General features: G+C 46.4%; 2 protein-coding genes across 3 annotated transcripts in view; one reads left to right on the forward strand and one right to left on the reverse strand.

Moving 5' to 3' along the window:
* The first annotated feature begins 1,918 nt into the window (after nt 1-1,918).
* LOC116961599 (cytochrome P450 1B1-like) lies at nt 1,919-3,520 on the forward strand. Its single transcript, XM_032993137.2, has one exon. The coding sequence runs from the start codon at nt 1,942-1,944 to the stop codon at nt 3,496-3,498; it is 1,557 nt and encodes a 518-aa protein (XP_032849028.2). The 5' UTR covers nt 1,919-1,941; the 3' UTR covers nt 3,499-3,520.
* A 4,691-nt stretch (nt 3,521-8,211) lies between these two features.
* The window catches only part of RMDN3 (regulator of microtubule dynamics 3), a 37,285-nt gene continuing 19,397 nt past the window's right edge, over nt 8,212-26,099 (reverse strand). Inside the window, exons 7-12 of one of the 2 annotated variants that reach the window (XM_042784865.1) lie at nt 22,144-22,219; nt 21,268-21,345; nt 18,989-19,087; nt 17,016-17,069; nt 14,584-14,664; nt 8,212-12,751 (exon numbers count right to left, since the gene is read on the reverse strand). In XM_042784865.1, coding sequence (XP_042640799.1) covers nt 12,698-12,751; nt 14,584-14,664; nt 17,016-17,069; nt 18,989-19,087; nt 21,268-21,345; nt 22,144-22,219 — 442 coding nt within the window. In that variant the 3' untranslated portion in view covers nt 8,212-12,697. Of the gene's footprint in view, nt 12,752-14,571; nt 14,665-17,015; nt 17,070-18,988; nt 19,088-21,267; nt 21,346-22,143; nt 22,220-26,099 lie in introns of both variants that reach the window. The other variant, XM_042784864.1, reaches the window with a different exon arrangement.

Here is a 26,099-nt window from a genome sequence, read left to right on the forward strand (position 1 = left end):
ATAAGCAATATAAATTATATAAATACATAAATAAATAATAAAAATACATGAATAACGATAAATAAAAATAAATATATGAATATATTAAAAAGTAAACACATTAATAAAGAAAAATAATTAATAAAAATTAAATAAAAAGTTTAACCCAATGAATAAATAAATAAAAATAATATGAATATAAAAAATAAAATATCTAAGTGTATAAAATTAAAAACAAATAAAATAAAATAATAATATAAAATAAAAATCAATAAATTAAATTTAAAAATAAAATAAATTGAAAAATAAAATAAAATAAATAAATATAAAGTAAATAAAATAAATATTTTTTAAAATAAGGTAAAATTTTAAAAATGAATAAAATAAATTTTTAAATAAAATAAATTATATATATAAATAATAAAATGTAAATCAATAAAATAAACAGAAAAAATAAAGTAAAATAAATTTTAAAATGTAAATATTTAAATAATATAATTTAAAGAATAAAATATATTAAAATATTTTATTATTTTTGATATATTATTTTATGATACGATTTCATATTTTTTTTGTTTTTTTTATTTATATATTTATTTTATATATTCATATATTTACTTTTTATTTATTTGCTTTTATTATTTATATCATTTATATTACTTATATATGTTATTTGTTTTTATATATTTTATTTTATTTTTCTTTTATTCCTCTTATTAATTTTATTTATTTACATATTAATATATTATTATTTAATTATTCATTTATAATTTAGATTATTTATATTATTTATATAGTATTTGGGTTTAAATAATTTTTTATTTATATTTTTTATTTACCGATATAATTACTTATAATTCATATTATTAGTTTTATATTAATATATCATTATCTATTCATTTTTATATTTTATAGTGTTTATAATGATATTATTTATGTATTATTTATTTATTTAGTTTGTATAGTCATGTATTATTTATATCATTATTTTTAATTTATATATTTATTTAATTCATATTATTCATATACTTTATAATTCTTATTATTTATAGATAATTTATTTGCTTTTATTTATTTTTATATAATTTATAGTATTGATGCAGCCCCACCCCTTACCCCACCCCCCCCGAAGGCCGAGCGGGTTTTGGGTGGGGGGCGGGGGGGGGTTGCGCAGGGCAGGAGGGTGCGGAGTCCCCCGCGTGAGCCGCTCCGCGTCCGCTCCCGTTCCGCCCCCCGGGACCTCGCGGAGGAAAGTGCCGGCGGGTGGGGGCCGGGGCGAGGGGGGCACCGCGGGAAGGGACGCAGCGAACCCGAAACGCGCCCCGCCCCGCGCCCCGCGGACTCACCTCTGACACCCGGGTGATGCGCAGGGCGCGGTGCCAGCGCCGCATTCGCAGAACCCCCCCCCCCCCCCCCGGGAGCCCCAATTCCACCGCGACGGCGCAGCGTGGGGCCGCGCTCCCCAAACCCCGCGGTGCCGAGGGGCCGCTGCCCGCGGAGGGGAGCGCGCGCCGGGACGGAGGGCGCGGAGCATCGCCCGGCGCTTGCCCGGGGGGGGGGGGGCGCGACACGGCGCTTTTTTTTTTTTTTTTTTCTTTTTTGGAGGGAACAGCTCATTGTACACCCCCCCCCCTCCCCCGGCCCCCGATCCATTTTGGCAGCCGATCACCGCTCCACATCTCCGCAGCGGCGTAACCCCCGCGCAGCCAGCCCAGCAACACACACACACACCCCCCCCCCCGTGCCCCCCGCTTTTCTCAGCCCCGCTCCCGCGCGGCTCTGCCCGCCTCCGTGCGCCCCGTCGGGCCCCCCCCCTCCCCCCGGCACCGGGCGGGCTCTGCCCGTCCCCCCGCGGCGCTGGGGGGGCCGGGCTGCTCCGCGGGAGCGGGGGGAGGCTCGTCCCCCTCGCAGGCGGCTATAAAGGGGCTCGGAGCGGCGGCCGTGGGCTGAGCGGCCGCGGCCATGAGCGCTGGGGGGAGCCCCGACGGGGCGGCCGCGGGGCCGGCGCTGCTGCTGCTGCTGCTGGTGCTGCTGCTCGGGGCCCTGCTGCTGCTGGCCGGGGCCCGCTGCCGCCCCGGCGCCAAGGTGAGGGGCTCGGGCATCCGGACCCCCCCGGGACCCTTCGCTTGGCCTTTGGTGGGCAACGCTCTGCAGCTGGGCCGCCTGCCCCACTTGGCTTTCGAGCGGCTGGCGCGCCGCTACGGCCCCGTCTTCCAGCTGCGGCTGGGGCGCCGGCGGGCCGTGGTGCTCAACGGCGAGGCCGTCATCCGGCGGGCGCTGGTGGGGCTGGGCGCCCGTTTCGCCGGCCGCCCCGATTTCCCGTCCTTCGCGCTGGTGTCCGGCGGGTGCAGCGTGGCCTTCGGGTCCTGCTCGCCGCGGTGGAGGGCTCGCCGGCGCCTGGCCCACGCCGCGCTGCGTGCCCGCGCCACGGCCGCCGAGGTGGAGCGGCACGTGGCGGCTGAGGCCGGGGACCTCGTGCGGCTCTTGCTGCGGCGCAGCCGGGGCGGCGCGTACTTCGAGCCCTCCCCGCTCTTGGTGGTGGCCAGCGCCAACGTCCTCTGCGCCCTCTGCTTCGGCCGCCGCTACGGCCACGCCGACGGCGAGTTTGCGGCGCTGCTGGGCCGTAACGACCGCTTCGGGCAGACGGTGGGGGCGGGCAGCGTGGTGGACGTGCTGCCCTGGCTCCTGTGCTTCCCCAACCCCGTGCGCCGCGTCTTCCGCGACTTCCAAGCCCTCAACCGGGAGCTGCACGGCTTCGTCCGCGCCAAGGTGGCTCAGCACCGCCGGACCTTCGACCCGCGCGCCCTCCGCGACGTCAGCGACGTCATGATCGCCGCGGTGGAGCGCGGCCACAGGCCCCCCGAGGGGCTGGGGCCCGAGGACGTGGAGGGTGCCATGACCGACCTCTTTGGCGCGGGGCAGGACACCACGTCCACGGCGCTCTCGTGGGTCCTGCTGCTGCTGCTGAAGCACCCGCGGCTCCAGCGCGACCTCCACGCCGAGCTGGACCGGGTGGTGGGAGGCTCCCGGCTGCCCACGGCCGAGGACCGGCCCCGCCTGCCCCTCCTGGAGGCCTTCATCTACGAGACGCTGCGCTACAGCAGCTTCGTGCCCATCACCATCCCGCACGCTACCACCGACGACGTGGAGCTCGAGGGCTTCCACATCCCCAAGGGCACCGTGGTCTTCGTCAACCAGTGGTCGGTCAACCACGACGGCAGCAAGTGGCCCGACCCGCAGCGCTTCGACCCCGCGCGCTTCCTGGATGAGCAGCAGTGCCTGGACCGCGACCGGGCCGGCAGCGTCCTGATCTTCTCGGCCGGCCAGCGGCGCTGCATCGGTGACCAGCTCTCCAAGCTCCAGCTCTTCCTCTTCGCCGCCCTCCTCCTCCACCAGTGCTCCTTCCACGCCAACCCTGCGGAGCACCTCACCATGGACTGCGTGCACGGGCTGGCGCTGAAGCCGCGGCCCTTCACCGTCACCGTGCGGCAGAGGCACCCCCAGCTCCTCCAGCCCTGAGCTGGGGTGGGTCCCATCTGTGCTGCACCCCCTACGGTTTGGAGCTGGGGGGGGGGTGGGGGGGTGGGGACACCCCGCTTTGCCCACAGGTGGATCTTGCCCCCCATGGGGTGAAGGGCAGCAAGTCCCCACAGCAATAAACACTTTTGACACGGGACTTGGCTCCGCTCGTTTTCTCCGGGGTGGGGGGGAGGGGCTGGCTGGAAGCATCATTCCCACCCAGGCCTCCCCCCCCACCCCGAGCTCTCCCACCCCAAAACAGGTCAAACCCACCTTCCCCACTGAGACCAGACCCCCACTTCGCCCCAGGGTGCAGCAAGGAGCGATTCGCTTCAGCTATGGTGGCAGAAGGCTGGAGGAGGAAAGTTGGGGGCTTGGGGGGGGGGAAATGCACTTCGCAACGAGAAGGAAAACCACGTGGGAGCTCAGGGAGGCTGGAGGGGTCTTGTCGATGGCGCGTAAGGACCAGTTGCTGGGGGACAGGAGGACAGCCCCATCCCTTTGAGGCCGGGAGCAAGTGTCCCTGCTCCAGTTTGGGTGTGAAAGGGGGTTCGGGAAGGTTTTAGTGGGGGGGACTCTCTCACCTCCCTCCCCCCCCAGACCTCACTGGTGGCTTGTGGCATGGGGTGGGGGGACACCTCCCTGGGGATAGAGCAACCAAGAGGTATTTCTCCTCAACAAGCCTCTGCTTGGAGCAGAAAAAGGCTTTGGGCACCCAAAAATAGGCTCTGACCACGTGCATTGTGTCTCTGCTGAAATGGGGCACGGCCCTTCCCCAAAAATCAAGCTTTTTCCCCCCAAATTCAGCTCCTGAATGACATCTGGCAGCGTGACCTGCAGCTGTAAGGAAATCCTCTTCTGAGCACAAGTCCCTCGTGCCGATGCTGCCTTGCACACCCAGCCCCAGCACGCGGCCGTACCTCATCACGGAGACATTAAAGCAGATAAAACTTACCATTTTTTTTAAGGTCCAACCAAGGCGAATAGAGTCAGCTTTACAGCAGGGTGTCTTCGGCTTTATCTAGTCCCCAAAAGGGAGGGCACAAAGAGCCACACAAGTTAAAGCCACGCTTATCTTCGTGCCACCAGCCTGTGGCCACCCTGAGGAACTTCAGAGACTGGCACAAATCCCCTCCCAACAAGAATTTACCAAAAGGCAATCTCCTTCAGAGGCTTTACCAATCGGTAAGGCTGGATTTATGGGTTCTTTGGGGGCAAAGGCAGCAGAAACAAGTTGCCACCTGCCTATGCTGGTGTTTGCTCTCACCAGGAAAAGGCTGGTCCTAAAACCCACATTGGGCTTTGCCACAACACCCAAAGTCAGTTGGGTGGCAGCTGCCTTCCGCCTCTCGACTTCGTTTGACCCGTCGGAACACTGTCCCAGGAATGTTCTGTGTTGGGGCGTGTTCCAACCACCCCCTTGCCAGCTCCTTGGGTGCAAACTGACGGTGCAAATGCACGAATTAAATCCTCACTGGCCCCATGAATAGCACGAGGAGGATCTGGAACTCCTCCAATGTGTAGCGTAGAAATTATGTCACGGTCACGTCCCGCTGAGCATCCGGGCTGGTCAACCTTATTTATGGCTACACTAAAGCAGAGGAATGAAGATGGGAACAACCCCAGGGCCTCAGCCCTCCTCTTCAAGGCATCTCAGAGCACGAGGACACCTCCAAGGCCATCTCACACCCCAGTGCTACCAGTGGCACCAGTATGACCATGACACCCCTGGTCAACAGAAGCAACACTCCCACCGTAACCCGCAGGGAACCGGCGCAAAGCGAAGGCAGCAACTGCCCTTTGAGTGGAAACCCCGAGCTGGGACTCCGATCCCTGGGGCTCTGTGTAAACCCACCTGCACGTTGAGGGTGTTTTCCTCCCCTTTCTTGGCTCTCAACCACCAAAAAAAAAAAAAAATAGATGAGGCGGCCGCTGCTCTTCGGGAGCTGGTGGATGCTGAGAAAGATCGCTCGGCTTGTCCTTGTCGCTGTATTCTTCTTGTCTCGCCTGCGGCTGACACGGAGCCCACCAGGGACACGGTGTGGGGGCCCCCCTCTGCCATAAAAACGGGACACCCCCGTGCTCTTTACAGAACGGAGGCTGAGGAGGGGGAAGAGGTGCTGGGCTGGCCGGGGAGCACCGTGACGCCTCTGCGCTTGGCCCAGGCGCAGCTCAGCAGCCACGGGAGCATCCCGGCCGGCTCGCCTCTGCCCCTCCGGACCCTGCCCTGCCCCACGGCGGCTGAGTCGGGCTCTCCCAGCCCCAGGGGCGAAGGTTCAGGTGTTGGCGTCGGCTACGGCACCGACATGCTGCCGTGCACGAGGCGGCGGCAGCGCGCAGAGCGTGCGGCCACGGCTCCTCTTTCCACAGCCGCAGGAAGAATTTGCTTCCAACACTCACTTGAATGATTATGCAATGTTTTGACCACCTCATTTCTCATGTTTAAGGACAGACACTGCCAGGAAATATGATTTTTTTTTTTTTTTTTTTTTTTTTTTTTTACTATGGAAGCAGGATGCTGGGAAATGCGTTGTGTATTTACAGTCCCCTGGGTCCCAACTCCTTCCCGCTCCTCGCCCGCGCTGGCAGCCGTCTTCGCACGCAGGCAGGTACCACACCGCTCCCTCCCAGCTTCTGGGCCACCCAAACGCTGGAACACGCTCTCTGCTATTAAGCGAAAGACGCACAAGAGACCTGGCTGCAAAACTAAGCCTTTTACTAAGAGGAAAAGCAATCAGTCCATCATCAATCTTGCCTTCAAAACAGTTCACGGCAGGTATGTAAGCAACCCAGCACAGGGAGCCCGGACAAATCTGAGAGCCTCTTCCGCTTTTCATAAACAACTTAATTACCAAAACCTGATCCAAAAGGCCTTTAACTTCTACATTGCAGTCAAGCTGACATCAGGCCAGTAAATAAGCAGCTGATTTTTCTTATGGGATACATTTATAGCGACTGGACTCTCCATAGACAGAGGGCAATCCTGTATTACCTTGTCTGTCTTCAGGGTCCTGAGCCCTTCTCCGAAAAGTGAGAATTTAAATTCATCTTCTGAAGAGAACACAACCTCTGGCTACTGCAGTCATTGAGAGCATCGTGCCCGATACTGCCGTGGCTGCCTGTACATGCAAAACCAGAAGCGTGGCAGGTCTAGAGCGAGTGTTTTGTGTTCAACCTTATTCCCCCATCTCTTCCCCCCTGAATTTTGACCTCAATTTCCCTTCACAGTGAAAACATTTCCCTAAGGACAGCTTTTTCTCCGATTTTACCAAGTGTTTTGCAGACAACACTCAAATATTAGCCAAGCCAACTTAGGTAAATTTTAATTATATCAGTGTTTTCTGCTGAAAAAAACCCAACAGTGTATTTATTATAATATTCAGGGGACTTTCAGGTGAGCTTACGCTAAATAACTCCGAATAAAACAGCGACTGCTCCCTCACATCAACAAAGATTAGTCACGTAGCAGCCAGAATTGCTGTAAAAAGGAGACAGCAAGCCCATTGCTTGCAATCCTCCCACTTCAGGTTGTCTCAAACCAAGCAGGGTCTGCACAGGTCAGATTTTGCCAGGGAATTTCCAAGGAATTACAAGTGTCATTGAACCAAAGAAATCCAGGGTTAGCAGAAAGAAGCCGGGATGGGATGACTGTCCCATTCCTCGGAGGAAGCGGTGTTGACATTTCCATTCCAATACTGAGTCAGAAGTTTCCCAGCACATGGGAGAGGTGGTCACAGCTCTGGTATGCTCTTTTTATTGGAAACCAACTGCATAACTGAATTTTGTCTGCTTTTAAATCCCTATTTCTGAACAGGCTACCCTGTCCTGAGCCATGGGGTCAACGCCAGCCTCCTCTCAGAGATGTCCAAGTTGCTTAAAACCGTTTTCCCAACCGTGCTCTAAGCCACCACGCCCTCGGTCACCAAGTTAATGCTCAGGTCTTGCAAAATGTCCCTTTTAAAAGTCATTCTGAAACTTCTGATGGTCCAGGAGCCAGAGATTTACCGCTAAAGGACAGGGTACCCACAGGTCCCTCCCTGACTCGGTGTCCCCAGCGTGTCACACCTTTGGCCAAGCCAAAGAGCCCCCTGGGCCACAGGTCCCATCCTGCACAACCCCCTTTTCTGCAGGAGACCTTGGCAGGCTGCCCCTTGGACCGGCTCCTTCTCTCAGACAAATCAAAATTGTCCCTGAGGCGACCCAGTGAACCAGAGGATGCTACGATTTCACCTGGGAGACAGAAAGGACGAGGCAACAGCAGCTGCTCACAGAAGGCAGCCCGGCGTCTGCGGCCCGGGGAGGGGAAGCTGTCGGCGCGGTGGCTGGTGGTGCTCAGCCACCTTCCCCCACGCTTGTGACCGCTGGCTTCTCCCAGGGATGGGCAATTAGGGCTGTAATGCCTTAATTTAACGTAGCCAAAATTGCTCCTACCTGTTCCATCGGGCAGCCTAAACCCTCTTTCCCACTTCACTTGCTTCTTTGTACAACTACTGCACTCGAACTCCCAAACTAAGCAGAGTTTGAGGGATGCCGAAGCACAGTCAGTGTTATAATTCACTCTCTCTCCAAAGTAATTTAATATAAAATGACCCAAAAATCAGGCAGTCTAAACCACCCAGAACCAGCACGCCCCTCGCTCGTGGTTTCTGACCTGGGGAAGCTGAAGACAGCTTTCAGGATCACGAAGGTTGAGCGCAGAGTACTCACACCGGGTCACAGCTGATTATCCACCTTTATTTAAAAACAACTTCACCTGGAGTACATCATTCCCCACAAAGCGTGGCTGTATTATTTGGTGCGTTTTAAAAACATAAGCAGTAGTTGTTGTAGTGACACACAAAACCTGCTACAGGTGTAACCCACGTTATTACATATATAAACAACAATGTTGTACCTTACTTTCCCTTGATTTCCTATCGCCTTCGGCACGGCCACTGTGAGTACAAGTCCAAGGATGTTACGCAGACGACCTCCACCCGGCTGTCGGGTTCCTTCACCTACATATGCGCTGGCATAAAAAGCAAGAGAGCAACACAGGCGTCTTTCAGCAGGATGCCCTCCCCTTCTCCTTATTTATAAACACTATTTCAAACAGAACAGCACGGTGAAGAAACATGAGTTAAATAGCTTCAGTTATTTTTTAGTATCATCATTTAACCACAGGTAGGTGTGTTTTAAAATTAAGACAAGAGTAGCTCCAGGAAATTATTCCCTCGCCCTTATCTAGATGAGAGCAGGACAGAGAGTCTCTCTACCAAAATTGTACCAGGCAAATTGATTTCTTGTGGCCCTGGGATGTGTACAGTGCAGACAACTCTGAGAAATTCCCATTGTGCTCTGGAATCAGTCCGCAAAGCACATGCAAATTTTAAAAAGTCTCGATTTCCGTGTTGTCTGAAAGCTATCGGAGTGCATCCCCCCCCCGCAAACAGGAGGAGCTGCTTCCCCATCCCAGCGCGCGGCGAACCCAGAGCCTAACAGCAGACTGCGCATTTTATTGCTAAATCAAAAAATAAACCCCAAGCACGGCTGACTGGGAAGTGTTTTAGTTACACAGCCTTGCCTTATCTCCACATCAACCTGCAAGCTATGCTATTAGAATTAAATTATGTTACTTAGCCGCATTCCTCCTCTTCACAAGAAGCCAGGAAAAGGGAAAACCAAAAAAAAAAAAAAAAGGTTCTTTTGATCGTTATGTCATAAGTTCCTGGAGATCAGACTGAAGACGGCAAAATACAGCTTTTATCTGCACTTGAAAGGATCTGCGAGTTCTGTCATCGCCTTTCATCGTCGTCTTAGAGACGCATTAATTAGGTTCCGGCAGATAGAGCAGACAAGAAAAAACAACATGTGAGACACCAGCCTCCAGCCCAGCTCTCCCGGCAGGAGCTGTGCTGCCAGAGGAAAGCTCTCCTGCAAGAAACCCCGAGTGACAGACCCCTCAGCTCCAGATCCCCCCAGAAAGGGACGAGACCACACGCACAAAGGATACGCGGGAGCACAACGCCAGAGCCCGCTCTCTTGAGCCAAAACTGAAGTCTATTTAAAAAACCAAACAAAAAACCTCCACAAAACTGAAGCAGGCACAGAAAATGCACATAAAGCTTAAAGCATTCACCGACAGTCCAAAACAGAATAAATGAGGTTGAAAGGTTGCAGCCAGGTGAAACCACCTGAGGATGAACATCAAATGAGAAGAATTACCATAATTTAATTACCACCTTTTCCTCCAGGGAAGCAGGTTAGTTTTACTCAAAGACAGAAAAGGTTCTGGTCACAGCCCAACACGCCCCACACGACTGCACCAAATGCCTTCTCCCCACAGAAGAAAATGACTTCATCTTCTATTGGTAAGAAAAACAAGATTTTTGGTATCAGTTTCCAAACAGGCAGTTTAGTTTGTAATCCAAAGCCGTGTTTTTACAGCACTCTTTCAGGAGACTTTTTAACAGAAGCTGCTTGTCTGGAGAGGTGCTGCCAACCAGAACAGCACCTTGGCAATTAACAAATTAACAAAATGCTTTCCTCATGCATCCCCCTCTTAAAGACTTAACGAACACACATGGGATGAAACACTCAAACCCAAGCCAGCACAGAGACCCAAGCAGCAGATGAAAGGAACAGCAAATCAGCATTTTTTTCTCAAGACGAGAACCCCTTGTTGTTTTGAAGCAGACAAGCCCAGAAAAATCAAAGGAGAATTTAAATCCGTGAAAAAAGAGTGAAAGTTTTCTCCAGGAAATACATAATCCAAAGACTCCTCTTAACAGTTTATGTTTCGACAAGTTAAACAACAGGTGAAGGCCTGAAGGCGTCTGCAAGTCAGTAAATACGGGACTCTTGGTAGTGTAAATATTTCCTTTTCGCACTCTTCTGATTACATATGCTGAAACCATTTACTTTTGGAAGGCAGCAACACACAGAACAACAAACATTACTGCTTAATGTCACTCTGGGACTTGCTGGCAGGGAAAGGCAATGCAAGGACAGTGAACTATACGGCTGTTTGGAGAGCTGTTACCATTTCTCTCCAGAAAAACCCCTGCAAATCTCCCATGAAAGAATCAAGTTGCTGATCATCATCTTTTGGATATCACTGTTGCAGGTTTCCCAGCCTGGCTTAAGCAATCAAAAAGAAAATAGCAAAAAAACTTGTGCAAATATTTAAAGATTGGATGTTTCAGAAAAAAAAAAAAAGCGCGCCATCCACTGGGACATATTCAAACCAAGACAGATTCACACCAAGTAAAAAAAGAGGCAGCTTCATCACTCCACTGAAGAACTCAAGAGCATACATTAAATAAAAAAAGTCCCACAATTACAGATCAAGTTATCAACTCATCACAAGGGGAGCTCTGCACCAAAACACAGGGATCAACTTTAGCCTGTCAGAATTCGGTTGTCTGTTTATAAGTATCAATTCTTATCATTTCAAGCAAATAAAGCTAATTGCACACTTTCCTGGATCTCATCTCACGAGTTCAGCACCAAAATTTTAGAGACGTTTATTTGGACAAACAAAACAAAAAGCCAGAAAGTGCCAAATCCATAAAAAGGGAAGTTTTTAAGCTCAAGTTTGCTACACATTGCCACTTCAGTGTTATTTTCACAAAGTAAAAAAACCTGTGAGTTTAATACACATGTGCAAGGGACTAAAAAGGTGATTCAGAAGTGTTTGACTACTGCTCTGCCTTACTTTGCACTCCACAACCACCACACAACACGGCAAGACGCAACGAACATTACAAAATAAGCGTCCAGTTAGCTGCCAGCTGGAAAATCGAAGGGCTGTCAGGAAAGCCTGGCTAAGTGTTTGGAGAAATTTTTGACGGCAGTTTTTGCTTCACCATCTGTGTCAGTGTACAGCAGTTTACTCTCCCCGGTGCCCAGAAGCTGTCAGAGGAAATGTCAGTTGTCGGCTCCACCTTCTCGCTGTCGCCTCGGGAGGCAAGGGGAGCTGGTAGAAGAACATTACCAGCAAGCATCAGCTTTGCCACAGAATATTCCTGCTCCTGTAACCAGTGGTCCGCTTATAAATAACTACTTTTCAAGCTAAGTTATCACATCTAAACCATAGCAGCGTAGTTTAGAGGGACATAAGTTTTCAGTCTCATGTGAGCGAAGGGAGTGACATCACTGGGAGGAAGCCCTAAAGTTTAAAATCTTATCACTCACTTTTCTGACAAAAGCAATGCACCTCTTAAAAAATAAAGTTTGTATTGTGTAGGAAATCTCATTGGTCCCCTGGTAATAACTCACCGCAGTGAGCAGTGCTGGCTTCCCCCCACGGCAGCTCAGGCAGAGCTGGGAAGGGCAGAGCGGGTTTCGGACACCACCATCAGTTGTCTCACAGCAGGGAGGAAAGGGCTGACAACTGGCTTATTTTAAGTCACGGCTGTCTTCTCTTTTTTGTAAGTGTCTTCTCTTAAGTCACAGCTTCAGCGCCCGTTTGACTGACCGGGCTGAGGGCAGTGAGAACATCCTGCTGCCTCCAGCGCGTCGCGCTGGTAAAAATCAGCAGCACCCCGACCGCCGAGCACAGCGGCTCGGGATGTGATCGCAGCTAAACATCCAGGAAAGGCATCAGTTACTTCAGCTGAGGCTAGTACGACGTATTATTAAGGAAAAGAGAAAACAGCTAATCTGAAAAAAATGGTGGCTGAAGACTTCCTCGGGAATTGGTTGAGAGCTCACCAGCAAGCAGGGCTGAAGTTCAAGTTGCTAGACAGGTAGAGGTTGTGATATAAAATCTATATGTGTAGATATAAATATATATCCTTATATATTTATTTATACATATAAATATATAAAGATATAAAGATATATAAATATATATATTATATCACAAAGTATCTATCTCGCATATATCTATGATATATAATCACAAATATTTTTATATCACAAATTCTACCTATACACCCTCCTCCCCCCACACCCCCCACCTGTTTTTAGGAATTTTACATTTTCTAGGAATTTTAAAATCAAACATATGCAGTGCTGTAAGACGGAAAATAATACAAAATTTTATCTGATTAAATCCCACCAAGATCTTTCCCTGGGTGTGCTGATGAGACTGCTACATGCTTCTTCCTGTAAACTCTTGCGGCTTATCCATGTGCAAAGTTGTCAGGATCATGAAACCCCTTTCACTGGAATTTTACTGTCCGTGCAGTATCAAGTGAGATGAGACTTTACACAGTTAATCTTCCCAGGCTGATCGCATCTCTTCGAGTTCTCTCTCACTGTCTGCATCCTGGAAATGCAGTAAGAAAATATACAGCCTAATTGAAATAATTAAAAAACAGAATTTCCCTTTTCTTCTCCCATCCCATACGAGGTTTAAAGTATACCCCCAGCCTTACATTCTTCCTCTTAATGCTTTTTCCCCCCCCCTCCTGTACTGCCCTCCCGACACTACTGTCTTTGAAGCCTACTGAAGTTTTCCAAATATCAAAGAGAGTTTCTCTTCTATTTCCTTTTGAGAGATGAGAACTGACAACCAAAACAGCAGAATTCAAACCTCTGCTCCCTCACTGACTTTCATAGCCTGGATAAATGCCTTTGTTTTTCCTTCTCAACATGATGGAAGTTATTTGACTGATGATGAGAACTAACATTTGCAAAGACTTAACAAAGCCACTTAAGCACTGGCTTCCTTATTCGACTCCCACTTTTAATTTCAAAGCAGGAGAGAGAATTAACTGTTCATGAATTCTCTGCCTGTAGCGCTCTCATGGTCTTTCCTGAAAAATCTCAATGCTTTTCTCATTAAACTCTTAAGCCTCCAACACATATATTTCTTGTTCTTTTGGAAAAAACCTCTTCCTAGTTACCAGACATACCGTTCTCTGTCTAGAGAGCTTTCCAACCAGCGTACGGTGAGGAAGCTCCTCATCAGGCAGAGCTCGGATGTCTCCTCCTGGAGAAGGGCACAATCCTGCCCGGTGCCCAGCTCCCCTGGCAGCGGCTGGGCTCTGCAGTGCTGGTGGTAGCACTGCCAAGCCAGCTCCTCGCCAGGCAAGACCTGATTTTGGTTTGACAAGACCTCTTGCATGCTTGTGGCTTGATTCTCAGCACAACACACTTCCGCTACAGCACCCTAAAAACTAATTGCAGCCTTTAAAAGAGAGTGGCGTGAAAACACCGTGTATTTCTATAATTCTGCCTTCCACCCAGAGTGTTTATTCCGTCAGATTAAGGCTGAAGCTGTAAGATCTGGAGGACCTTGCTTAATATTACTTTTCTTACATTTTTCATGATGATGCAAATAACATCAGATTAATATTAAAAGCTGAAGTGTTTTTATTCACTTTCTAACTGGCAGTAATTTGAGGGCACCTTCTATAAAGTTTCTGCTTAACAGGGAAAGTGCAAAGGAAAAGGAAAGTGCGGAAGAGCTCCCAGCTGAGGAACACTGCCACATGGCAGCTTCTAAAATGCAGTACAGTCCACTCTCCAAAAACCCTGCAGAAGTAGTAAAAGAGCTGAAATATCCTAGATATTAAAAATAATAAAAATGCTGGGCAGCACGCACAAACCTGGGAATGGCTCAGTGCAACCATCAGCAGGCTGGGGAGCCCAGGGGCTACGCGCTGGCGGCTCCTCCAAAGCCCCAGAGGAACTGGAAGGGGTAAGGTGGCGCTCCAGCCCTAGCACCGCCACTCAGCTTAAGGGGCTCCCCCCCCAAAGGAAAAAACCTGCCCAAAACTGGGGTGCTGGGACCGCACTGCTGCCGCCCGGCAGCGCCGCAGATACTCCAGCGTGGGAGCTGCGGTGCCGAGCAGGTGCTGGGCGTCCGCAGGCGGCCGGAGCCCGAGCCGGCACGCAGCACGGGCCCTGCCGGGTGCTCTGCTCCGCTCCTAAGCCCCTAGCAGACACACTCCCAACCCCTTTGTGTTTTTCATTATTTTGCTGAATTGCTCTAGGCGTTTGGATAACGGGTCCCATAAGAAAAGAGTCCACGCTAAGGAACAAAATACTTTAAAACCCGAGCTCACAAGCTGGAAAGTCTTTTCAAAATCAATTTTATCTCTGTTAGCCTTTTATCTGTGCTCGTCATCGATCTGCGCTTACTGAGACTGCTACCTCTTTCGTAGTAGCTGGCAGCTCTGAAGCAAGATTCATCCAGAGAACAGCTGCAGTTTTGTTCCCCAAGTCCCTGTAACACTGTGAAATAAAAAATGACAGTGTGAGAAGAGTTAAATTGGATAAAATAGGCAGGAAATGTAACTGAGCAATTATGGACCCTGGCAACTGATAAAAAGAGCTATTTCGACCTCTTAACCATTTGTACTGTATAGTTTCAGGCTTCTGACATTTCCTGCAGGAACTTTCATTCACAAAGCATTACAATCACCGTTAGATTCTGGAATACTAGATTTCCTTTTTTGTTTTGAGCAAGGAGGTTGGTTTTCTGGTTGAAGATTTTAAGGTGCCCCTGTGATTCTCAACGTTTTTGAAGCTCTGTTTTTCTTTTCACTCAGCCACTGTTCCTCACGCCGCTCTCATCGTAAAAACCTCTATTCCAAGAGCACATCGTCTCATGAAGCTTACATTGCCTCGGCTGTTAAACATGAGGTTCAGCTGCAAGCACTGTAACATCGAATATTTACAGGTGTCTCAGGTCTTGCAATAGGTGTGAAATACTCTTCATCGGGAACTCTCCAACAGCAGAAACAGTCATCCCTCTATGTAAAAGGAAGGTTTTCAGTCCCTAGGCAGTCACGGAGGCATTTGGGGACTATGAAATAAGCACAGTAAAAGGAAGCACAGTTGCTAAAAAAACCCCATCAGCAATGCAGTTCATCATTGCTGTGATTGCCATAAAAAGGCAACATTCGGTTAGGATAAGGACAGCAGCTGAAGTCCTGCAGGGCCATTACTTCAGACTCTGAAATGTCACTGCACAGTAGGTGCCTGGGCGTATTCTGGTGATTTTCCTGTGTCATGGGATAGTTCCGTGAGCGCTATCAAATTTCTGTATCTGGTGAATTCAAAATAGATGGAGTCACGGACACCTCAAAGCCTTTGAAAACCCCGTGTCCCTGCATATCAGTCAAAAATGTCAGAAGATGACTATAAAACACAATTCTTTTTTTTCTTTGAAGTGTGACCCATCAGAGCACTATCACCTTCAAAATAATTATACCAATTGAATTTTTAAAATTTTCTGATTAAGGATGTGATCCAGAGTGACAGAGCCTGGGATTAGGGAAAAAAATCCCAAACCAAAATCAACAGATACAATTAGTCCTATTAACCTCTAATTTGTGTTTGCAGAGTATTTCTGAAGCTCATTCACATCTGCCAGACATGTGGTGAACTATTAGCCCCATAAAAACACATCGGCCCACGAGATGGCACACAATGAAACCCAAATTTTCACATTAACTCTGAAAATCTATTCAGGTTAAGACTTGCAGGGATTTGTTGCTGCAACTTCACTGGAAATAAGTTCCAAGTCTTTCATTCTTTACTCTACACAAGACATTTAGGGGTGATTTTGAATTTCCATGAATGCTGGCTATATTTACAAGCAGTGAGAGAAGCAATTAAAAGCACATTCATCATGGTATGTGAGCAGCCAGAAACAAAAGGCTGATTTATGAATACATAGCTGATTTTACCTAATAGACACATGGCTAAATACACACAGTGAGCTGCAATATATCAAAGACAAAATTCAGCTGGTGTGAAGGCTACTACACATCTTGGGTGGGTTTTCCTCCTCTACTATCACCTTCATTTTCCTTTAACGAGATGCTTATTGTGAAATAAATTCTGCACCCAGGTTCCAGAGATAATGTACTCCAGACCAAGCAGATCCTACGACTTGCACGCTACCCTGATAAAATTCACATTCTCTGGGACACTGGGAATTCAGGAATTTCACACAGAATGACTACAGCTACTCTTTGCTACGCCCACTCTGGCTAGTATTTCTAAAGCTATTTGGGCTTTAAATATTTCTAGACTCCAACTGGAGGTTGTAGGAATTAAGCAGCAATTTTAACATTTAAGAGTTCAAAACCAGTTATTCCCTCAACGCAAACAAAAAGATCTCTGGAGCTCCAGCTCCAGGCACTTGCGGTGTATTTAATCATTGCTCAAGACTCCCACCTACATTAGTAAAATGAGAGACATACTTTATCCTTTACTTTTCCACATGATTCTCTTTCAGTATACACCACAGAAATTCATGCTGGTGGTGGGATTAAACCTCCAGCCTGGGGCTTACAAGTTACCACTGCCACTTCATATAGAATTTGATCTGTTAAAAAGCAAGAGGGATGCTCCACTGGATGACTCAAAGGCAAAATCCTCCCTGAATTTTAATGCCTCTGCACTAGATGACTTGGCCTTTTTTAGAAATGTTATCACCGTATAAAATCTTGCTTCTGCATGGAGTAATTTACACGTGCTTAGCACTTTACAGCCAAAGATAATTTTTTAATACAAATATTTCTTACCCTAGAAGCATATGACCGAACTAAAGAAAGCAACAAGTAACTGGTTACCTTGGCAATATATACCCTTCCTGCTTTGGAAAACCCTGGGCTCAGTTCCTCAACCTACAGAGAAAAGAGGGGAGAGAAAAGCAGACATTAGGATATGCAAAGGACACGGTTAATGCTTGCATCAGGCTTATTCAATCTCTTAGGAAAAAAAAAAAAAAAAAGATGACTAAACTCTACTTTTGCAAATACGTAGATCAGTGTAGGAAGTTTTCATAGGCTTGCCTGGCAGGGCAGTCAAGCCCTCAGATGCTCAGGAAGTGCCTGTGACCCAGTGAACAATTCACGCTCTCGCTGCCCGGCGAGGTGGCGAAGTCGAGTGCTCGAGTCGAGGGAAACTCAGAACCAGCTTGACAAACTCCTCCTGCGCCTGTGCGAGCAACTTTTTATCCTCTTTGACCATTCAGTCTCACACATGTGGGCATCTCCCCAGTGTGCTGGTGCCAAACCTCAGGAATCTTCTCCCAGTTCTTCATCCTCTCCTTCCCAGCTACTAATTCCCAGCTTCCTAGTTACTCATATCCCTCTGCCTTCTTCCACTCATCTGTTATAGTCATCACTCTCCAAGCAACTTTGTTCCTATTACGAGCCCTTGGCTTGACCTGTATCCCATCTGCATTCAAACTCCTTGACGTGACGTGCTCTACCGAAATACCTGAGCCCAGACCTCAGAGGAGGCACTGAGGGCACAAGACAGACCACGTTCCTCCTCTTAATCCTGCTGTCTGGCCTCACACCTGGTTCAGTTTGTGACGAAGCCAGAGCTGCAATCTGCCAGCAGATTTCCATTCCCCGATGTCAACTGTGGCTGAAAGCTGAAATGGACTCTGCAGAGCATACGGGAGGTGCACTTGTTCAAGGTATAATTAGCTTCCACAGGGATGTTTTTGTGTCCTTTTAAAATTCTTTCTATATTTGACCAAAGCTAAACCTCAGAAAAATGCAAGTTACCATTTCAAACCACAGCAGCGCTCTAACTTACCAATAAAAGTGACAAGCAATTCTTCTCTCTAATGAAAAGAAACAAACCACTTTCTCTCAAATTTATCTCTGAAATGATTTAACCACTTTGGCTGAAAAATATATCGCCTAGGGCAGATATCTATCACAAACTTCCCTCTCAAACAACTGCATTTTGGCAAAATTACAAGAAATTGAAATAAGTATGATATTCCCTGACACTTTGCAGAACTGCTGGCCCAATCTATGAGTTATAAAGTGGTAGGGCAATTCGTTTCTGAAACACTTCATTAGAGGTGCTTAAGAGTAGTTCTCACAGGCACAGCCAAAGAGAGGCTGTTTAACTCATCTCGTGCAGACCCTTGCAACAAGAGCCAGATGCTCAAAAATGTGACTCAGGCCATGTCTTAAATTCTTTTTCATCAACGGGAGGACTGGAAAAAAAAAAGCTATTCAGAGGGTAGGATTCTTACAACGTAGGAAGCACTCCTAAGAACTTCATTCTAGACATACGTAAGCAATGTGATCCTGAAACCTTAAAGCAGTTGTCTTCAGAAGTTTAAAATGCAGAAGTTTGACCTAATCAGCCTATTAATAAAATATTCTGGGAGAAATTAAAATGACAGAATGTAACTATGCAAACATTCCCAGGGATAAGCTCAAACAGATCTTACAGACCCCGAAAGAGCATAGATCACATGCATTTAGTATTAGGCAATGAATCACTCTACCATGCAGCTTTTAAAAGGAAAACCAAACCCCTTGAAAACAATTCTGAACGCTCTGGGTCTAGTTCTGATGTCTTCAAAATCACATTCTTCTGTCTAGGTATTCTATAACAGAGGGTCCAAAATTTTTGCTTTCACCAGCTTTTCTTCCACAGGTTGTAGTCAATGGAGATGTACCGTGGAGCTCCTGGGGAGCGATGAGTTTAAGCAGAACACAAGCACTCCAGTTCCACACTCGCGATTGCATTTGTCAGGTTAGCTACTCCCCTGCTTATCAGGTTTCATTACCCGTAAGAAGTTCTGCAGGGCGTCCTGGACAGTGGCTGTAGGAGGGGCTTCAAACAACGCAGCAGCAGTCTTTTTTTCAAGCCATCCCAGGTGGGAAACCTGCAGAGACAGTAAGATGGAACCGTCAAACCTGCTAGAGAGACAGCACATGCAAAAGCATACAGAGGAGGAATCACCCAGCTCCTTGTAGCTGGCTCATGCACCTGGGGGAAAGCCAAAGGTCTTGGTAGTGTTGGCAGATTCTGGACAAGTATCCAAGTCCAGCCACAGAATTAAACCTGATTTGCTTTTCCTTGTCCTGAGTCAGCTTTTGCAGTTCCACACACCAGCCGCCACATGCATAAAGCTCGAAGTGAGATTTGTCTCTAACATCTGAGCGTTATGGGCATGTGACAGTGTGGGTGGTCCAAGCCCCCAAACTGCCATGTCACAACCACACCAGCTCCCACCTACGCACGGGGAAAAAGGCACTTACAGAGCCCTCCCCACTCCCACCTCAAACCCTGCCCGAGAACACGTTCTCACCATACAAAGACCCCTCGAGAGAGGCAGGCTAAAGCCTTCCCTCCAACTGATAGTCACATTTTGTGAAATAGATAGCAACTATAACTACTTCACAAAATCTTATTCTCCTGCTCCCAGCTCCTCTCTAATAAGAAACACTCTGAAACGTCAGTGGGGAAATGATGCATAGCACTAACTTCTGATAATATCTCCTCTGTTTAATATTTTGTAATTCTTATAATGCGAGGTGGCAGAAGCACTAACATATTTCTGTACACATCTGGTTTTGTTTCATAGCTTCAGCGGCTCTAAGAGCAGTAAGGCTGAGTAGAAAAGGCCACAAGAGAATATAGAGCTTGGGGTTTCCACTAGTTTAGCTCACTGCTCCTCTGTAATCACCGGTGTCAATTCTCTCAGCTATGATCTCTGCAGTGTGACTTTGTTTTTGACAGCAGAGAAGCACTTCCAAATTGCATAAACTGAGAAGTAGGTAGTTGCTGCAAACTCTCATTTCTTTTTATAGGCACTAAATCTGATTTATGGTATTTGACTCCAAGCTTCTCCCTGTCAAGAAGCATAAAGCAGCCGGCACGCTGCTTCTAATACCTCCAATACTTTGTGTATCAAGGGCAGAGGAAACACATGTAAAGGATTATACAGATATACTGTGTGCAGAAGCTCTTGCCAGCCCCAAAATGCCTTTGATCACATCCATATGTGCTTAAAGGACCGAACGTAGTTTGTTTTTACCGAGTTAAGCACAGGGAACAGTAAGCTAGCTTGCAGCTAGTGCTTTTCCTAATCTATTCTCTGCCATTTCACCTCCCATGCTGCCTGCAGTGACTAAAAAACTAAGTCCAGAGCCCCAAACCATTCAAAGCTCCAATTCAGAGCAGTTCAGAAATAACACTTCTAGCAAACAGCTTTCCTCTGGGAAAGAGACAAAAAGCACTGGAAAAATGAAGAGCAGAATAGTGGCGATAAAGAAATGCATCAACAGCAAATGACATTGCCAATACGAAACTGCACTCTGCATGCTTTCAAAAACTTGAGTGTGTCTTCAGTACCACTAACCTTTCTCTACCTTCTTCTGGCCTTTGGCGGTTAGCACAGAGCAACGTGCTGTTAACAGGCTCAGCCAGCACTTGTCCTGATCACCAACTCAATGTTTCTGCAGTCCCCCTCTCGCTATGGGGGACCTGAACTTACATAAACTCTAATTAAAAAACTGTACCATCTAAAATCTAGTGCTTCAAGTGGTAACACCAGTGTGAAGGTATGCATTCAGGTTCCATAGGAGGAAGGCATGAGGGAGATGGGCTTCCTAAGACTTCTCGATTACAGTTAAGAAAACATCTTAGATGGAAAGCTGAGAGATTCTGAATGAGACACTGTGTCCTGGCAGACATTTCAAGAACACTTTTATAAAAGCACTGAGGTGCTACACATACAAGAACATAAGCTTTTATATCTGAAGAGCTTTCCAAATGCAATGCGTTTATACTATTCATCAGTGGAATGTTTTTCTCTGCACTGTTTCAGGACTGAAATGAAGAGTTTCTAGATCCCACACAAGTGCAACTTTTAAACTACTTCTTCAAGCAACTAGGACATTTCACACCAGTATTTTCTATACAATATCAGAGCTCAGCAACTAAAGAGAGCATCCTCAACCGCTATGGCTGGTGGTCTGAATCCACCTATCTTTTGTTCAAACAGGGAATCAAATTCCAAAAAAGGAGAAAACAACAGTAAGTAGTAATAAACTATTTTACCTGGTAACACCACCTGCCCAGAAGATAGTAAGACTGTGGATCCTCTGGCTTCAGTTCAATTGCTTTATCAATGTGTTCCTATGGAAAATCATCACCAACACATAAGCAAATACATTTTGTCATAAGCAAATACAATATCCACAAGAGCAGGTGAACAAACGTGCAAAGAGGAAAGGATGAAGTCCACTATTTAAGGGTCAGTGATCAGTAAAATTAGAGCTACAAAGAGATTGCAAATTTTCTTAACATACTTTCAGTGAACACAGAAAACCAGCATTTTATCAGCCTGAGACACAAGAATTACTACACACAAAAAAAATCAAGATGCCCTTCATTTTATTCTACCACCGTTTTAGAGCTTTGACATAACGAAATTACTGCTCATGTCAACAGCTGACAAAGTATTACACATGGCCTGTCCTGTAGTAACTGCTCCACGCGCATCCTCTTACCCTGTAACATCCCCACTGTTGATGAAAGGCAAATAAAGGAATCTGAGGCAGATTAAAACCTCTTTGAAAAATAACTGCTTTGCATTTATGGGAGAGTGCAAGCATGCTCACAGGCAGCTATTGAAGAAGAGTTGTGCTGTACCTTATTACCACATGGTAATTTCATGTTTCAAGTTCTCAGTCTCATCATATACATACATTTTATTTTCTGAGATTATACAGTGCAAAGGTGCAGAACCAGACCAGTCACCCTCATCACACATCGCTGGAATCACTGTCCTCAGCCCAAACCACCCACTCAGAGCAGCATCTCTGAGATCTGTCGCTTCCCCAATAGAAGCTGGAGCCAATTTCCTTAACTTGCTAATACAGAAATAAGTATTGCTCAATCTTACGCAAAAGCCAGCACATCCTTTCTACTCACCTTAAAAACATATCCAGTTTGAATGCGCTTCTGAATACTCTCATGTTCTGATAACTGCCCACAAAGAATAGCGTACCTACACAGAGGAGACACTTGCATGAAATCAGTCAGTTGTAAATATACATTCACATTCTGTTGGTATCTTCAGAAGGAAGATATATAAATGCATTTAAGCTTCACAACTTCCTGGGGGAAACAAGGAATACTGTACATCTTTTACAAGGAAGAGTCATATGCAGTAAAAATTTAGTGCAGAAGCAGCTACTGGCTTGAAGGATGCTGGCAAGTCAACAGGAGTGGCCTGATGAAACATGGAAGTTCACGGCACTGATGGCTGGAAAGCATTCCTTCTACATAAACACTTCTACATCCTGAATGTCTTCACTCAGCAACAAAACTGTGTCAAAACACAGAGTGATGAGGAGTAAACACTACTGCAGCAAGAGCTAGAACTACAAAAAGCTCTAATTAACTCAGGCACACTGCGATCTTCCATACGCAACGCACCGCGGTTGTCTACTTTGAGGGAAAAATATTGTGGAAACCTACCTACATCCTGCAGCCCCACATGGCCACCAAACTTGGGAAACAAAATAACAAGTCTTCAGTGTTGCAAGTGCAAAGCCATTTAGTTTTGTCTGGTTAAGAGACAGTAAATTTTGACCCCCAGAAGCACAGTGCCTAGCAAAATCAGTTATTTCATGGGCTGCAAAAGCTAAGGAAGGTTCATTACCCACGGATTCGCACTCTCCCATCTCACCTGCTCACACCACAGCAGTTCAAACCCCCTCCCTCCCTGCATTGCTTCCCAAGAAACAACAAATCAGAGGCATGCAAGGGCAGCGCTGCCGAACAGAACACACGAGTTGAAGCTTCAGCCACGCTTGCTCAGTCTCTGGCCTCTGCCATTCCGTCGAGGGGAGAGCTGTGGGGCTGGAAGAGGCTTCTCCCCTCCTCTGAGTCTGGCTCAGAAAACATTAGGTGGAATGGATGGACAAATGACTCACACAGGTCCTCTTCTTTCAAAAAATAAAGCTGAAAAGAAGGAAGATGGATGCAAACCTCCCTTGAGATTTCTTTTACTACAGCCACATCCCAGGGTTGCTGGATGCTCTGCCTTATCTTGCCACGCAACATCCCAGCGCGTCCCCGGTGACAGCTAACCACAGCAGATGTTCGTGCAGGAATCTGTCGGAAGACTCGTGAATCTCCAAGTACACTTCCTTCAGTGTCATGAAAAAACCCACAAAACATTTCACACCTCATTGCTCTTGCCTGAACTAAATTTTCAGTGTGGAAGTTATGATACAAAGGAGTCGTGCCTTCTGAATGTTTTGTCATTAACTCTCATTCCTTTAACATGTTAGTTTTCTTGTGAAAAACTCTGCTTCAGTTCTAAAATTCTTATTTTTCACGATAATGGAAAAGATTACCAGATTAATGTCTTAATTGGGTAAAATCCTTTTCCCCAGTTGAAAAAGTTCACAGCTGCCTTGCCATAATCTGTCACTTGCCAACAATGAAGTGAGTGTTTTTATGATCTTCTCCAGTTTGTTTCACAACAAACATCAGCCTGTGCTAAATCACCCTAACCACAACATAACTAGGGTTTAGACATACAAGCCAATAAAAGGCTTATTTTCTAAGATCACAAGATAAAATATTCCTATACAATCAATCATCTAGCCTGTAAGCCCTGCCTAATGTACAGGACTTTGCCAGAATATAGCTCCTACGACCATATTGTTTAGGCTCCTGAATACGTGGCAGGCATTAAATACAATTAGGCCAAGTTTAAGGTTTTGCAGCAAAACAGGGCAACACCATGCCTTTTTAAAATGGAAGCTAAAACACTGAATAACCTCCCTCTATACTAGCCCATCCTTCCCCAGGGAAGGCCCAACAAGCCCCTTCAAAGCAGCAATAAATCCGATGGGACACCAAGCTAGCTCAGTCTGATCCTTCCACCACCAACCACAAAAACATCAAGTGGTAGATAGGCAGCTGTCAAGAAACCTAAATGCCAGATATTTTTTAACAGCCTGGTGAACGTTACTGAAAATAAGCAGCAAAGAGTAGTTCTATCTGTGTCATGAAATGAACAAAACACCCCAAACCAACCAACCAAATGAAAAGATAATAGATGCCTGAATCCTTTTTTCGCTGCAGCCCCAGGAGAAGATGGCTCTACCCGAGCCAGCTTTGCTGGTCCGAGCCCTTTGCATGAACCTTCCTCAGCAACTTGTGCCTCGAGGTCCAGGGCCACCAGCCTGTCAGTGCTTTTCATACACCAGCCTTTGCAGTTCTGAGATTTTAGGCTCTGGCCTGACTTCCCTTCCCCACTCGGCAGCGCCAACGTGGTTTTCTGCTTTTTTATCTCTGCTGCTTGTTTAGCTTGGCTTGTTGGAGCTATTTATTCTAGTTCATTTTGTGAAATGCCTTGGGATCAATGTCACATGAGGCACTGTTGAGTTGCAGAAGGACTGACTAGCAGTAATAGGATAGATTAAAAATAAATGAGTTAGGGAAGGGGATTTTCATCTTCTGTAAACAATATATAACCTCTGAAGCACTGTTCAGATCGATGCCTCAGCAGTTACCGAAACCTTGTATTATGATACCACTCAACTAATTATTAACCAGAACTACTCATGAAGCTGCTGACACTGGTCAAACTGCAAGTTCCCATAGGAATCTCAGCTCAGTAAGGATTTCCCCATTTATTAGAAAATAAACTCTGTGGAAGCAGATACTACCAGATGAGAGCCCATCTGTTCTCCCAGCTTAAATCCCCGAGCTCAGAACATGCAGCTTTGAAGAAACTTCATTTTTGATGCTGCACTCTGGCTGACTCCCATCAAAGCAAGACTTCTGGCCTCTGAACACAAAACACACAGCTCTGCGCAGCCCAGCACCTCCCGCTCCATGGCCAGGGTGGTTTGCCAACCCAAATACATCTCTTATCTCTTTTAACTGTTTCAAAGACTCATTAGCTGAGCATGCCAGTGCTCCTTTCTGCATAAGACAATCAGTAAATTAAAAAGAAACAGCAAGGCAAAGGGGAATAAAAGGAGAAGGGGAAAGAAATGGGGAGAAGCAGTTACTTTGCAGCCAAGCGATAAAAGTGAAATAAAGTGTGTTTTATATTGCCAAAGAGGAGTCAAACATGAAGTCTGACCACTGACAACAGCACAAAGACATGGAAGTTCTTTCCTTTTATTGACATCACAATTTGCTTCATACGTATTTAACCAATTTTTCATCACAATGCCCAACAAATTAATGATATATTCTCTATGCACAACCTAGTTTCTGCATTAACTTTCCAGGGCCCACGGGCCAGCCCAGTACCAGTAACTGCTGCGTTACTTTGTAGGAAGTCATGTCACTGCTGTGCTCACCGCTGGCCATATGCCTTCCCAGATAAGGGTAAGAATTCATCAGGAGCTTTGCTGCCTTGGCATAGGAGATAAAAGCTCGGTCCAAGGACTAAAAAGCCAAGATTTATGCAGAGATAGCAAATCTATACGTACCAACTAGTTGAAAAGGATACTTGATGGCATGTATGCTAGAGATTTATTGTGGTCTGGATTAAAGCAACACTTATTTTCTACTGTCACTGTCTCAATTTTCCATGGGACTGGTTACACAAAATATTTAAACAGCTAGCAGTTCATGGTGACGTTTGTAGTTGGCTCCTGTTAAGAGAATATTCTTTCTCTCCTTACATGTAATTTTCCAGCAACGGCCACACAAACTCCGCTTATTTTCTCTGAAGTGAAACATGGCAGTTGCACAGATAAGAATGTAGAAGGGCAAGCACATAATGCCACTTCCTCCGAGTATTCATCCAGCCTCCATCTGACCAGGTATTGTCTGAATTTTGATTTCCACATCCATTTGCTTTTTGAACCCACATAAGCCTTCAACAGTTGCCACAACTGGGGCACGGCATT

Source organism: Tyto alba, unplaced genomic scaffold (genome assembly GCF_018691265.1).
Source record: "Tyto alba isolate M040663 unplaced genomic scaffold, T.alba_DEE_v4.0 Super-Scaffold_8, whole genome shotgun sequence".
In the NCBI taxonomy this organism is placed as follows: Eukaryota; Metazoa; Chordata; class Aves; order Strigiformes; family Tytonidae; genus Tyto; species Tyto alba.

Coding starts and splice junctions, on each gene's coding strand:
- LOC116961599 (XM_032993137.2), top strand. CDS start 1,942: ATGAGCGCTGGGGGGAGCCCCGACGGGGCGGCCGCGGGGCCGGCGCTG.